This window comes from Ammospiza nelsoni, chromosome Z, assembly GCF_027579445.1.
Source record: "Ammospiza nelsoni isolate bAmmNel1 chromosome Z, bAmmNel1.pri, whole genome shotgun sequence".
In the NCBI taxonomy this organism is placed as follows: domain Eukaryota; kingdom Metazoa; phylum Chordata; class Aves; order Passeriformes; family Passerellidae; genus Ammospiza; species Ammospiza nelsoni.
In genome coordinates this window covers 59,702,205-59,718,327 of record NC_080669.1, presented here as the reverse complement: position 1 = coordinate 59,718,327, position 16,123 = coordinate 59,702,205, and the positions used below count along the sequence as shown (strand labels likewise).

The window sequence follows — 16,123 nt, the reverse complement described above, 5'->3', positions numbered from 1 at the left end:
TGACTTCCAATCTCTGCTTTAAGTACCAACACACAAAAGCCAGTAGCTTTGATCAAACTTGATGCTGAAACGTTAGACCGGTCTAGCAGACAATACAACAAAAAGCGGACGTTAGCAAATATTAGCTCAGTAATTGAATGTGACCACTGTTAATTAACATAGCATTTGATAAGTCCAGGAGGAAAGTCTGATAACCTGCTAAAAACATTCCTATCTTGAAATATGTTACTTTTCTTTCTCATTTTGCAGGTCATTGCAAGTGTATTGAGGAACTTGTCCTGGCGAGCAGATGTAAACAGTAAAAAGACTCTAAGAGAAGTTGGAAGTGTGAAAGCATTGATGGAATGTGCTTTAGAAGTTAAAAAGGTATCTTCTAGAAGTTATTAAATTGAATTTTTGAGAGATTGCATTTTTTTTACACAAAACACTAATATGACCATTCACCATTTTTAATAACAGCAGTTGCTGAAACAGTTGATGTGGCTCAGGTAATTTTTCTGGAAGAAGAGTTTGATTTAACATAGCAGCAGACCACAATGGAGCAATGTCACCTCAAAACTAGTGTTGATCTGATATTATTTATGAGGGTTGACTGCTTTTGCTTTTCAGTTTCATGAAAAAACTGTTAAAATAGTCTTTTTTATAATTTTGTCATTTAATAAAAGCTCTTTTCAGTTAATTAGTAGGCATCTACGACTTCTTTGGTGTGTAGATGAGAGTCTATTCCATCCCAGAGACTGCTGCCAACTGGTCTTCAAGCCCTTCTATCATTGTAGCAGCAAACAAGTATTGAGACACATATTTCTGATACCTCTGAGGCAGGCAGTATCAAATCCATGGCTGAAGGAAGGAGCCAAGTAAACAAAATGTGCACTGCTGCCTGCACCTTACCACCCCAGAAAGCAGAATTGGAGTGTACACAGCTCCTTGAAGCTAACTTAATGTGTTTCTGAGAGCTTAAGGTCAATAGCTGAAAACTTCTCCTGTCATGTTACTGTTTTCCTAGGAATCCACCCTGAAAAGCGTTCTGAGTGCCTTATGGAATTTGTCAGCTCACTGCACCGGGAACAAAGCTGACATATGTGCTGTTGATGGTGCTCTTGCATTTCTGGTTGGCACATTGACATACCGGAGCCAAACAAACACTTTAGCCATCATAGAAAGTGGGGGAGGAATACTAAGAAATGTTTCTAGCCTAATTGCTACTAATGAGGACCATAGGTGGGTACACTTCTGACAATTTTTAGTAGTTCCACATGTATATTTATTAGATAGTTTCTATGACCAAGCCTTAATATGAATGCATGTGTTAAGTACAGTAATTAAAACCAGTTAATTTCTAGTACATTTGATGAATAGGGTATTGCACTTACATAACAGGAATGTGCAAACAGATTAAGAGCTGCTGCTTGCTAATGATGAACTGTACTGAAAGCTAACTATTCATATTTGTAATAGGATTTTGTTAGCATTCAGATAAAAGCTAATGGAAATACAAGTTATTTGCACAGGACAATTCTTAATTATCCTTTGTACGGGCAAAACTAATTTCTAGAAGAATAGGTTTCTGTTTTGCTTTGTCTCTTATCCTTTTGAAATGCCACTTACGGATGTTTGTTTTCAATTACTCAACCCCAGGCAAATCTTGCGAGAGAACAGCTGCTTACAAACCTTGTTACAACACTTGAAGTCACACAGTTTGACAATAGTTAGTAACGCATGTGGGACCCTGTGGAATCTCTCTGCTCGAAATGCAAAGGATCAGGAGGCGCTGTGGGACATGGGAGCCGTGAGCATGCTGAAAAACCTGATTCACTCTAAACACAAAATGATAGCCATGGGTAGTGCTGCAGCTCTACGGAACCTCATGGCAAACAGGCCAGCAAAGTACAAAGATGCCAACATCATGTCTCCAGGATCAAGCCTCCCATCCCTCCATGTCAGAAAGCAAAAAGCACTAGAAGCAGAATTAGATGCTCAGCATTTATCAGAGACTTTTGACAACATTGATAACTTAAGCCCGAAAGCATCTCACCGCAATAAGCAGAGACATAAGCAAAATATATATAGTGAGTATGTGCTGGATGCCAACCGCCACGATGATGGGGTGTGCAGGTCAGAGAGCTTTAATGCTGGCAACATGACTGTGCTCTCACCATATACCATAAATACTACAGTATTGCCTGCCTCATCCTCTTCCAGTAGAGGAAATGTAGAAAATTCTGGGTCTGAGAAAGACAGGAGTGTTGAAAGGGATCGAACAGTAGGTTTAAATACCTATCATCAAGCTGCAGAGAGTACTGGGAGTTCCTCTAAGAGAATAGGAATGCAGATTTCTACTACTGCAGCTCAGATTGCCAAAGTTATGGAAGAAGTAACAAGCATGCACATTCCACAGGAAGACAGAAGTTCTGGTTCCACTTCTGAAATACACTGTTTGACAGAAGAGAGAAATGCCCAGAGGAGATCAGCCTCTGCCCATACTCACTCAAATACATACTTTCCAAAATCTGAGAACTCAAACAGGACATGTCCTGTGCCTTATACAAAAATGGAATACAAAAGAGCTTCAAATGATAGTTTAAATAGTGTCAGCAGCAGTGATGGCTATGGTAAAAGAGGCCAAATGAAACCTTCCATTGAGTCTTACTCCGAAGATGATGAAAGCAAATTCTGTAGTTATGGCCAGTATCCAGCTGACTTGGCACACAAGATTCATAGTGCAAATCACATGGATGACAATGATGGAGAATTAGACACTCCTATTAATTATAGTCTTAAATATTCAGATGAGCAGTTAAATTCTGGAAGACAAAGTCCCTCCCAGAATGAAAGATGGGCAAGGCCTAAGCATACAATAGATGATGAAATGAAACAAAATGAGCAAAGACAGTCAAGGAACCAAAATGCAGCCTATCCTGTGTATACTGAAAGTGGAGAGGATAAACACTTGAAATATCAGACACCTTTTGGACAGCAGGAGTGTGTTTCTTCCTTTAGATCAAGAGGATCCAGTGGCTCAGATCAGAACAGAGTAGGCCCAACTCTTGGAATGAATCAGAAAGTGAGCCAGTCCTTGTGCCAGGTGGATGATTATGATGATGATAAGCCAACCAACTATAGTGAACGTTATTCTGAGGAGGAACAACATGAAGAGGAAGACAGACCAACTAATTACAGCATAAAGTACAATGAAGAGGAACATCATGTTGATCAGCCTATTGACTATAGTTTAAAATATTCAACAGAAGTTCCAGCACCTTCTCAGAAGCCATCTTTTACTTTTCCAAAGACTTCTTCAGTGCAACTCAATAAAACTGACCATATTGCCCCAAGCAGTGGGAGCACATCAGCCCCCTCAGCTGGTTCAAAAAGGCAGAACCAGCTTCACCCAAGCTCTGCACAGAGCAGAAGTGGTCATGCACAGAAGAACACCTCATGTAAGACTCCCTCTATTAATCAGGAAACTATACAAACTTACTGTGTGGAAGATACCCCAATATGTTTTTCAAGGTGTAGCTCTTTGTCATCCTTGTCATCAGCTGAAGATGAAATAGGACGTGATCAACCTGCACGTGGTACAGATGCCAGTAACACACTGCAGATTGCAGAACTGAAAGAGAACAGTGGGACTCTACCTACAGAAGGTGCAGCAAGTGAAATCACATCAACAGCACAACACATCAGAACAAAATCCACTAGACTTCAGACTTCTAGCTTGTCTCCTTCTGATTCCTCTAGACATAAAGCTGTTGAATTTTCTTCAGGTGCCAAATCTCCCTCAAAGAGTGGTGCCCAAACTCCTAAAAGCCCACCAGAACATTATGTACAGGAAACACCACTCATGTTCAGCAGATGTACTTCTGTAAGTTCCCTGGATAGTTTTGAAAGCCGTTCAATTGCTAGTTCAGTTCAAAGTGAGCCTTGCAGCGGAATAGTAAGTGGTATTATAAGTCCCAGTGACCTTCCAGACAGCCCTGGACAAACAATGCCTCCAAGCAGAAGTAAAACACCACCGCCTGCTCAAGGAGTTCAAGTCAAAAGAGAGGTACCTAAAGGAAAAGCAACCACTACAGAGAAAAGAGAGCCTGGTCCTAGACAGGCAGCTGTAAATGCAGCTGTTCAAAGAGTTCAGGTACTTCCAGATGCTGATACACTATTACATTTTGCCACAGAAAGCACACCAGATGGGTTTTCTTGCTCTTCTAGCCTGAGTGCTCTGAGCCTTGATGAGCCATTTATACAGAAGGATGCAGAGTTAAGAATTATGCCTCCAGTTCATGAAAACGAGCATGGAAACGAAGCAGAACCTGAACAGTCAGATGATACTAAGGATAACCAGGAGAAGAAACCAGAGAAGCCAGCTGAAGCAGAAAAAGACATTCTGGATGATTCTGATGATGATATTGAAATACTGGAAGCGTGTATTATTTCTGCAATGCCAACGAAGTCTTCACGTAAAGCCAAAAAGCCTTCTCAAGCGTCTGCTCCAAAAATACCTCCTCCTGTAGCCAGAAAGCCCAGCCAGTTGCCAGTTTACAAACTTTTGCCTTCACAAAGCAGACTGCAATCACAAAAGCACGTGACTTTTACACCAGGAGATGATATGCCACGGGTATATTGTGTTGAGGGTACACCAATAAATTTTTCAACAGCTACATCTCTAAGTGACCTGACAATAGAATCCCCCCCAAGTGAGCTGGCCAATGCAGACAATGTGGGTGTGGGAGCAGAGTCAGGGGAGTTTGAAAAGCGGGACACCATTCCTACAGAAGGCAGAAGTACTGATGATTCTCAGAGAGCAAAAAGCTCAGTTGTGACTCCCCTTGGTCTGGATGATGACAAAACAGAAGAGGGTGATATTCTGGCTGAGTGCATTAACTCAGCTATGCCAAAAGGAAAAAGTCACAAGCCTTTCAGAGTGAAGAAGATAATGGATCAAATTCAACAAGCATCTTCATCTCCAAGTAATAAAAACCAGCCAGAAGGTGAGAAAAAGAAGCCAACATCACCAGTAAAGCCTGTTTCCCAAAACAATGAATACAGAGCACGTGTGCGAAAAAGCACAGAACCCAAAAGCAATGCTAGTAATGAAAGAGGCTATCCAGAGAACAGAGATGCAAAGAAACAGAACCTTAAAAACAATTCAAGAGAGATTCATGACAAATTGCCAAATAATGAAGAGCGTGCAAGAGGAAGCTTTGCATTTGATTCCCCTCATCATTATACGCCTATTGAGGGAACTCCTTACTGTTTTTCACGGAATGATTCCCTGAGTTCATTAGATTTTGATGATGATGACGTTGACCTTTCAAGGGAGAAGGCAGAATTAAGAAAAGGAAAAGAAGGAAAGGAAACTGAAAGTAAAGAGTGCTCTAACGCAGAACAGTCTTCAAATCAGCAGCCAAGTAACAGGACACAAGTTGGTCAAAAACACCCAACAGGCAGAAGCCAGACAAAAACTTTCTCTCAGTCAACTAAAGATATTCCAGACAGAGGAGCAGCTACAGATGAAAAAATGCAGAATTTTGCTATTGAAAACACACCTGTTTGTTTTTCTCGCAATTCATCTCTTAGCTCCCTCAGTGATATTGATCAAGAAAACAATAACAACAAAGAAGGGGAACCTCCAAAACGTCCTGAGGCTTCCGAGCCACAGGTGGAATCCAACAGACCACAGACTTCTGGTTATGCACCTAAATCATTTCATGTTGAAGATACTCCTGTGTGCTTCTCTAGAAACAGCTCTCTGAGTTCTCTTAGCATTGACTCAGAAGATGATCTTCTGCAGGAATGCATTAGTTCTGCTATGCCTAAAAAGAAAAAGCCCTCAAGAATGAAGAGTGATGGTGAAAAAAATAATTCCAGAAACACAGGTGGTATACTAGCAGAAGATTTAACACTGGATTTAAGAGAGATACAGAGGCCAGATTCAGAACATGGTTTTTCACCTGATTCAGAAAACTTTGACTGGAAAGCTATACAAGAAGGTGCAAATTCTATAGTTAGTAGCTTGCATCAAGCTGCGGCTGCTGCATCACTGTCTAGACAAGCTTCATCAGACTCTGACTCTATCCTTTCATTAAAATCTGGTATTTCTCTAGGGTCACCATTTCATCTTACCCCAGACCAAGAAGAAAAACCTTTCACTAGTAATAAAGGTCCAAGAATTATTAAGCCAGGAGAGAAGAGTACACTGGAGTCTAAAAAAGTAGAATCAGAAAGTAGGGGAATCAAAGGAGGGAAGAAAGTGTATAAAAGTATGATCACAGGAAAAGCACGCTCTAATTCAGAAGTTTCAAGTTTGAAGCAACCACAACAGACAAGTGTGCCTTCAATTTCACGTGGTAGAACAATGATCCATATTCCAGGGGTTCGAAATAGTTCTTCAAGTACTAGTCCTGTTTCCAAAAAAGGACCCCCACTCAAAAACATGAATTCCAAGAGTCCCAGTGAAGGCCAAAGTTTGACTAGTTCTCCAAGAGGAGCCAAATCATCAGTGAAACCTGAGCCAGCTCCTGTGACTAGGCAGCCATCAGGGTTGAACCAGAGTGGATCAAGTAAAGGACCTTCTAGATCAGGATCTAGAGACTCCACTCCTTCTAGACCTCAACAGCAGCCATTAAGTAGGCCTCTGCAATCTCCTGGACGAAGCTCCATTTCCCCAGGAAGAAATGGTATCAGTCCTCCCAACAAACTGTCACAGTTGCCAAGAACATCATCTCCTAGCACAGCTTCAACTAAATCCTCAAGTTCAGGTAGAATGTCGTACACACCACCAGGCAGGCAGATGAGCCAGCAAAACCTTGCAAAGCAAACTGTCTTACCTAAGAGTACCAGTAGCATTCCACGAAGTGAATCTGCTTCAAAGGGGTTAAACCAAACTCTCAGTACTGGTGGATCAAACAAAAAGACCGACCTATCCAGAATGCCATCCACAAAGTCTAGTGGAAGTGAATCTGACAGATCTGAGAGACCTGTTCTCGTTCGTCAGTCAACTTTCATTAAAGAGGCTCCGAGCCCTACTCTGAGACGGAAATTAGAAGAGTCAGCTTCATTTGAATCTCTGTCGCCTTCCAGGCCAGATTCTCCCACAAGGTCCCAACTACAGACCCCAGTTTTAAGTCCTTCTCTTCCTGATATGTCTTTATCCACTCATTCACCTGCCCAGAGTAGTGGTTGGCGAAAATTAGCCCCTAATCAGAGCCCTACTATAGAATATGATGGGAGACCAGCAAAGCGTCATGACATAGCTCGTTCCCATTCTGAGAGTCCATCTAGGCTGCTGATCAACAGATCAGGAACGTGGAAGCGTGAGCACAGTAAGCATTCCTCATCACTTCCTCGTGTAAGCACTTGGCGGAGAACTGGAAGTTCCTCCTCAATTCTGTCAGCTTCTTCAGAATCCAGTGAAAAGGCAAAAAGTGAAGATGAAAAGCAGCATGGAGGTTCTCTCCCTGGACACAAGCAAAGTAAAGAAAGCCAAGCACCAGCAAAAGGTACTTGGAGAAAAATAAAAGAAAATGAAATTCCTCAGATAATGAATGATCCTCAGCATTCTTCTTCAGGTGCCGCAAATGGCTCTGATTCCAAAACCCTCATCTATCAGATGGCTCCAGCTGTCTCTAAGACAGAGGATGTGTGGGTAAGGATAGAGGACTGCCCAATTAACAACCCTCGATCTGGAAGGTCCCCAACTGGAAATACTCCCCCTGTTATTGACAGTATTTCAGAAAAAGGGGGTATGAATGGTAAAGATTCTAAAGAGATTCAAGAGAAGCAAACCCCAGGGAATGGAGGTGGTCCTGTTCGTACGGTTGGCTTAGAAAACCGTCTGAACTCTTTCTTTCAGATAGACAGTCCAGACAAGAAAGGCACTGAAACAAAGCCTCTGCAGAATAATCCCGTTCCTGCACCAGAAATTAACGAAAGTACTGTTAGCGAGCGTACTCCATTCAGTTCCAGTAGCTCAAGCAAGCACAGCTCCCCCATTGGTGCTGTGGCAGCAAGGGTGACTCCTTTCAACTACAACCCAAGCCGCAGGAAGAGCAGCGTGGACAATAGCTCTGCTCGGCCCTCACAGATTCCAACCCCGGTGAATAACAGCACCAAGAAACGTGACACCAAGTCTGAAAACACTGACTCCAGTGGAACACAAAGCCCTAAACGTCACTCTGGCTCTTACCTGGTAACTTCTGTTTAAGTGCAACAAAAAAAAAAAAAAAAAACAACCAAACTGATGTATTATATACAGCAGCTACTTAGAAACTTTGTTTCAAATGAAACAAAAAAAAATGGGGATTGATTTTTTGTTTGTTTGTTTTGTTTTTATTTGTTGTAAATAGCTTTGATTCCTGTTAGATGGTCCTTGTTCTGGAAGCCATATTTGATAGTATACTTTGTCTCCACTGGTGATATTTTGCAGGAATACCTGATTGACATTTGGAATAAAATTGCTAAAGCAAGTGTATTTGTACAGTATGTTTAACATGTATTCCCACGTTTAACATGCATCTCATCCCATTATCCTTTGAATATTGCTTGTCATTGAAATCATAGAATAGCACAATAGAAACGATGCAGTCATATTGCTTTACCAATAATTTCTAGATTACAGACCAACTAAACTACATCAGGGAAGAATTGGTATTATTTATGCAAAAAAAAATACTCATGTTTAGTATTTGTGAGTTCATCTAACCCAATAATTAATCATGTGGCTGTGAAATTCACAGTAATATGGTTTCCGCTGAACAAGCTTTCCTAGCCTGCTTTTCTGCATGAATGGAACTGATGGTTCATTTTATGAAGTAATGATTAACATTTCTGTGGTCACATAATGTGCATAGATAGTTATGGTGTAACAATTTACACTTTCTTTGTGCTCTGAAAAAGAAAAAAAAAACAAAAAAACCCAACTGTGTAACTGTAAAACCTTGAACAAAATTATTTTACCTGAATTAGATTTTATCTTAAAGTAGGTAGAAATTTTTTGCTATGCTGTAACTTGTTGTATATTCTGGTATTTGAGGTGAGATGGCTGCTCTTTTATTAATGAGACGTGGGTGATGTCTCAACAGAGACTAAAATGAACATTTCAGAATAAATTATTACTATATGTAAGTTGTGTGTGTTACTTCTGCATTACATAAAAATACAGGATTTTACTTAGAGATGTCACCATATAATGTGGTTGTATGCACTTAACACTTAAGGCCTGATTTGGGATAATCCTGCACCTCCAATATCTGTTCTTCCTTATCACTGGCAAATGGCTGTTGTAGAATGCTTTTAACATTTGCAGGATCAGGCCCTAGGTCTTCTGTAATATATTTGTAATTGAAACAGTTTCACACATCTCAGGTGCATAACAAGGCTAAAGGCAGGGTATTTCCAGTAGCCACGCAGTATAATTGTTCTCACGACTGCAAGCCTGAAACAATATTGTATCTATACAAATAATATTTGTAAAACAAAACATTTTTGATTGGGGATATAATGTAGAATGTGAAATAATTACTATAAGATGAAATTTTGCTTCTATTTGCGCTCTATGGGTTTGGGTTTTTTTTAATTTATTTTTTAAAAAAATTATGAAGGGAAAAATATCACACGAATCCCATGGCAGCAAGAAATTTGTTACCATAGTAGAAAAAGAATTTTATGCAAAACATGACATTTGCTGCCTCGAGCCTTTTTGATGCAAATATAGACTGTGCTAGAACAATGCTGAAAAAAAAATAGATTTGTGCTTTAAAAATATAAATATAGTCTGAATTTAGATGAGGATTACTTCAAAGTAGTAACATGAGACAACAGAACATTAACCATTCTGTGCATGTTTAAACAAACCATGAAATGAAATGGTGTATCAGTTGTGTTGTATCTTGACTGGATTGTCTAAAGGTAGCTTTCTAAATAACTGATATGTCAGAATGCCCTGATTTCAGGAAGCCCTGAAATAGAGCAATTTACCTTTATGGTAGCTTTAACACAGTTGCAGAGTGTATCACTTCTGTGGCTTTTGTACTTCTGATACTGAAATGAATCAATTGAATCCATTATAAATCATGCACTGCTTTAGGAACACAATAAAGACACTATCAGCAGACAGAAGTCAATTTATATAGAAGCCAGTACCAAAAACACCTATTTGGCAGAAGTGGTATCTTTCTTACTTGCTCTTTTGTTCTTTGCTTCCTGTCAGATTTTCTTAGAGACATGCCATGTTCCTGTATCATCTCGTGAACCTGTTAAGAAGCAGCACTCCTCGTGTTAGCATTTGAAATATTTTGCATACAAGCATCTTCATTAAACTTCTAATATAAATGAATATTTAGTGTCCTTTTAAAGATGAGATAGAAACAGATTATGTCATGTGTTTAAAGTCAGGACTTCCTGCTGGAGTAGAATACGGAACTCCATCCTTGAGTTTTAAATGAAAGACCACTTTTGTTCCACGTGTTTTGATTTTTTTTCTTTTTTATCATTATTTTGTGCTGGGCTTTTAACAACTAATACAAAAATATACTACATAATCCAGAATAGTTGTTTAATACTGGCATTACATATTTGTCCTGTCAATTAAAGAATTAAAGGTGAAGTCAGTCTCAGAAAAGAAATTCTGGTTTCAGTTCTGTTACTGAAAAACTACTGAAATCAGTTTTTTAATCAGAAGAACGTGAAACTATAAATAACTGTATGCGTATCAAACACCAGAATGTCTTTGAAAATTATAGTGGCTTCTTGATATAGACTTGGGGATACTTCATGATCATTATAATTGGAAAGTTTCTCTTAGTATCCACTTAAGTAAACCTATATTTGTAGCAAAGACAAGCTAGAGAAACTTTCCAACTATAAGGGTAGTGATACACTAAAATATGCTTCCCATGGGAGTTGTTAAATTTCCATTATAGAAGTTTTAAGAAGAGGTTTATGAAACATCTCATAGGGATGGACTGTAGTATATTTCATATTGCCTGTGTGCAGAGATGGGTGATCTTTTAAAATCTCTTCCAGATCTACATTTCTCTGATTCTTTATCTAAAATACTTAGTATCCACTAAGAGCCTTTCAGAATATTTAAAGACATCCATGATGTTTGATTTATGATGGGGATATAAAGTTATATTCTTTAAGCTCAACTAAAAAACAGATCCCAGAAATATAAAATCAAAGATACAAAAAATGGTTGCAATAAATATATTTGGTCTTGGATTTTGTTAACGATGTCAGAATCACAATAGTCAGATTTGATTTATGCTGCTAAAGATAACTTCTCGTTCCTTGGTTTTATTTGTATGAAGTTGCCACAGCAGGTAAGAGGACATTATTTATGTCAAGGCAAAACAAAAAATAGCAAGGAGCTAAGGAAACCAAGACTCAATTTACTGTTCTGGGATGCACTGCCTTTCTTTCTACCAATTTTGGTAGAATTTTTTGTGACTTATGCTCAGACCTTTATTTGTCCTTGAATTAGCTTATCGTATCTAGTGCATACCAAACTTATACTTCAAAATCAGTTTATACTGAAAAATAACTCATAAAGCTCATTTCAGACTGTCTTCTGGTTTTGTCCTCTTGGTGTGAAAAGCAGAGATCCGACCTCCCCACAATTTGTAATTAGTTCATTTTTTAAAATGTACTTCCATTTTAGTTTTTTGCAGTGTGTCACAGTTAAGGTTACTGCTCAATTTCTGTGTAAGCTCTTCTGACTAAATATTGCAGTCTTTAAAGGGGAATTAATCTATTTCTATTTTTCATGTGCAGTTCTCTATTGAGAGTATTTTCTCCTGAAAGATTAAAGATAATACAGCTCTGTCAGATATGACAGCTTAAAAATTGAAAGCCTTGCCATGGTTTCCGGATGAGACTGGAGTATTATTTCAAGTAGGATTTGGCTGCAGAATACAAGCATAGTTTATGCTATAAATGTCAGTAAGCTGCAGTATTCTTCAACATAGACAAATACATTTGATGGCTTTGGGACATTAGCTGCACTGTCTTTGGTAAAGGAGGAGGGAGATAAAAGGGACAGTTTCAGAGTGAGTCATGTTGTCTTAGGGATGTACTTTCCTTTTTTCCTCAGTAAATTACATAAGCTGTACCAGAAAGAGAACAGCTTATGCACAAATTAATGAGGTGTTATTTTGAAGTATACTAGTAGAGCACAAAACTGCATAACCCTTGTCTGATAATTTGAAAACTGAATTATTTGATGTCTACTTTGGAGTACTTCATAGCTGTCCAGCCCCTTGATCCCCTTAACAGAAGTTGATATTACCAACAAAGATAACTGTGTTAGCTTCCGCTTTCTTCTTAAGGATAACAATCCATACTATTTCTAGAACTGAAGAAATGGCATGTGCTGTTCAAAGAAGTTTTCTTCTGTATTCCATGCTTCTGGCTATAAATCCTGGCTCTTACATGACCATTCACTTGCTCACCTCTTCCGTGATGGGGTTAGTAGAATTAGTGCTGCTTGGAAATGCTGAATTTGCTCAGTGCATAGTTGGACAAGAGCCACCTGAGCCAGCAAAAAAGTAAATAAAACAGCTAGGGCTGATTGAAAGAGGTTGGGATTGTTTACTTTATAGGAGGTCATTGGATTGAGCCATTACAGGCAATTTTAAGCCTATGTGCCAAGTTTCAGGCCTTCACCCATTTTGACACAACAAAAGCAAATTGAAGTTGGTTTTTTTGGGGTTTTTTTGGTTTGGGTTTTTTGGAGTTTTTTTTACTGAATTTTTGCCTAATGGCCTCTAGTGCTTTGCATTTAAGTACCTTATATTCGGGTAAATCCTCAATCCTGAAATTCTGACAACTTAACTTCAGAAGTATTACATCAGTATATGGACGTGGAAGAAATACATTTCTTCATCAAAAATCCCCCCTCCCTTAAAAAAAAAAGTCTACCACTTGTAAACTTCTGGGAGACTTGGTTTAGATTTGCAATATTAAATTCAATGCAGTAAATCAGTAAATCTTTCCAGTGAAGAGATTTATTGCTTTCCCAGAAGAGGCTTGAAGAGGGAGATAACATCTCCCGTTCTTAATGAGGTCAGTATTGTAGGGATGACCTGGAAAATGTTTAGGTGGACTCTTCATACAAGGAAGTTGTACAGTTACTAGATGCCTCCCAAATGTTTTTCCCATCTAGCTTTCATGAAATAGTACAAACAGCCATAGGAGCATCACTAAAAATCACGTATGGACTTCCACCTAAATATAACTTCCTACATCTACTGTAATGCCTTGCAAAGTTAGATCCACCTGTGCGACAGCTTTGTTCTTGATGAGATGTGTGATTTGGATGAAGCTGTGAATCAGAAGTGAAGTGTCAGTTAATGTAAAGCATGACTTTCTCCACATGTTTAAAACTCTGAGGACCTTTTCGATACCAAATTACCCTAGAGTATTCGCTCTCTGGTTCCACAGCCATCTCCTTTGCACTTTGACATTTAACCAGAAGAGATGCCCGCTTTTGTTTTCATTTCAGATCACATGTAGAAATAAGATTCCTGCATCATAGTTTCCTATATGCAGAATAACAGTTTGTATCTGTAACTGTGTTTATAGAGAATGTTACGTAGCTAAGATTGAGTTTTTAGTCAGAATGGTAAGTTAACTGCTTATGTGTGTTGTGTTTGGTTACATATTGGAAGTGCAAGGGAATGTGGTGTGGTGCTTTAAGAGTTCACAACATAATTAATGCAGGTGTCAATTAACTTGTGATGCCAAGATGAATTTTCTGCTGTGAAGTTTCAGTTTACCAGATATGCTGTTTACTTACTCTAAGATTGGGGAACACCTCCCTAGTAGTTTTGCAAATTACCTTTCTTAGGAAATTTCCACACAGTTACAGGCTTATGTATTAGTGCCACTTCAAGATTTAAAGAAATTATTCTAATTTTGCTGCTTGTGAAAATATCCTTTGCTTGAGTGACTGTAGAATTGCAATTAGAATGTCAGGAAGGTGTAGAGGGAGCTAGTTCCCTCAGTAAAATGCACTTCTGTCCAAAGCTCAAGCCATACATACAAACACAGTATATCTAATGCCATCCTTTCTGGTAGGATCTAACATGAATAAAGCTTGTGCTGGTTCTCTGCAAGTAAACTGTCATCCTGTGAGATCAGATGAATTTGCCCACCTGTAAGTGTTGTTTCTCTTAACAAACTTGGCCCACAATTATCTTTCCTTCAATTTTGTTGTTTGCTTCTGCCTGAGATGCATTACTGTTTATATCCTAACTCTGTAATTAATTCTTTCTTCAATTATTCTAATGTATTTTGTTTCACAGTATACTTATTCTGAATTTAGTCTTGCTATGCATAATTTATTTATTACTTGCAGTGTTACATAAAATTTCCTCCTGATTGCACCTTGTCAGAGTGGAATTGTGTTCTTGGCTACTACTGAAAGTTAGGTGTCTGTCCACTGTGTTGGAAATATGATTTCATTTTAAAAGGAATTCGTTGTTTAAGACACTTCAATAATTCAGTATATCAGAACAAATGCTCTAAAAAACCCCCATGCATTTTCATTTTAGAGATACCTGCATTTCAGATAAATAAGTGGAAAAAAGAACTTGAAAACCTGGTTCACCTGTAGAGTTCTTTGTTCTCTTCCATGTTTCACCTTAGAAGGAAATGCACAAAACAGAATCTAGTTTTGACACAATATAATTCCATAATCCCTCTATTACTTACCAAAGTTTCACAAGGCTTATTTCATTATGACTCATAAGCATGGCAGAGACTCATTACAAAACATTTTTTTTTTTCTGTAAAGAACGAATTCTTTAGTCCTTGATTAGACTATTAAGGGACCTAAGTTGATTAATTCCCACCACACATACACATATATATTAATATTGGCATACATATTTTACACTCCCCTATTCACTTTAGACTTTCACAAAAGGGCATTGCTGATTACTAAGATCCCTTGTTTTCTAATAGTTGTACCACTTTTTCATATTGAGTTGTAATTTCAGGACTGATTTTCAAGTTGTTCTAGGAAAAAAAAGCATTTAAGTCTTTGTTTATATGCAGAAAAGAAAATTGCTTTGCCAGAAATTTAAATGTTTTATTAAAAATAAGATTTTTTTAAAGCATAATAATTATCACCTGCAATTTAAAATCAGTAGGGATCGTGAAAACAAGGAGACTTTGAGTGATGATTATATTAAATACAAATGAAGGTAGGCTATGCCCAATTCTGCCCTTTTTTCTCTAAGTCCCCTATGCAAAAAGCACATTGGTAGCAGGGAAGGACTTGTGCATCTTACCCGACTATTGCTAAGGTCTGGAATGGCACACATTCACACTGGAATTAACTGGAAGAACACACAAATAGATGTAAAAGTTAAGCCATAAAATGAGTTATAAGAAAACTCCCAATTTTTATTATTTTTGTAGTAGTATTTTGTTATTCCATTGGATGATGAAAAGGAATTGGCATCCTTTTTTTCCTACTACACTGAGCAGCTAAATAGCTGTGATGGAATATTTGACACTTCTAAGTGTTTTATGTGGCATTGTTTAACCACAGTTGGCAATCAAACACTACCCAGCCTGTGGGATGGGGGAGAAAATCAGACGAGTAAAAATGAGAAAACTGTAGATTCAGATAAAGACAGTTGAATAAACAGAAAAGGAAGAAAATTATGATGATGATGATGATGATAATAATAATAATAATAACAGAGAATCTACAAAACAAGTGAGTCACAATACAGTTGCTTACCACTTCCTGACTGATTCCTAGGCAATCCTGAGCATGGGCCTCCAGCCCACTTTCTCCACAGGTATATCCTCAGCATGATGCCATAAGGTCTGGAACTATCATTTTGGCTCGTTAATGTGTTCCCCCTCAAATTCTTGTGCCACTCAGCTCTCTTCCTGGCAAGGCATGAGAAACTTAGTCTAGCAACAAAAACATCAGTGCATTTTCAACATTTTCATACTAAATTCAAAACACAGTACTATACTACTTACTAGAAAGGAAATTAACTATCCCAGCCAAAACCAGAACATAAATCATTTGGACTTGTTAGAAGTGAAAATCTAGCTCAAGTGAAAGCTAGGAATTCAGAGCAAATCTTGTATTACTGTATCA

At 38.3% G+C, this 16,123-nt stretch overlaps 1 protein-coding gene across 2 annotated transcripts in view; it reads left to right on the top strand.

Annotated features, from left to right (window-relative positions):
• The window catches only part of APC (APC regulator of WNT signaling pathway), a 93,674-nt gene extending 79,290 nt beyond the window's left edge, over positions 1-14,384 (top strand). For both annotated transcript variants that reach the window (XM_059492249.1, XM_059492248.1), the window contains exons 14-16: positions 250-366; positions 1,007-1,221; positions 1,639-14,384. In XM_059492249.1, coding sequence (XP_059348232.1) covers positions 250-366; positions 1,007-1,221; positions 1,639-8,203 — 6,897 coding nt within the window. In that variant the 3' untranslated portion in view covers positions 8,204-14,384. The remainder of the gene's footprint in view (positions 1-249; positions 367-1,006; positions 1,222-1,638) is intronic.
• The last annotated feature ends 1,739 nt before the right edge of the window (positions 14,385-16,123 follow it).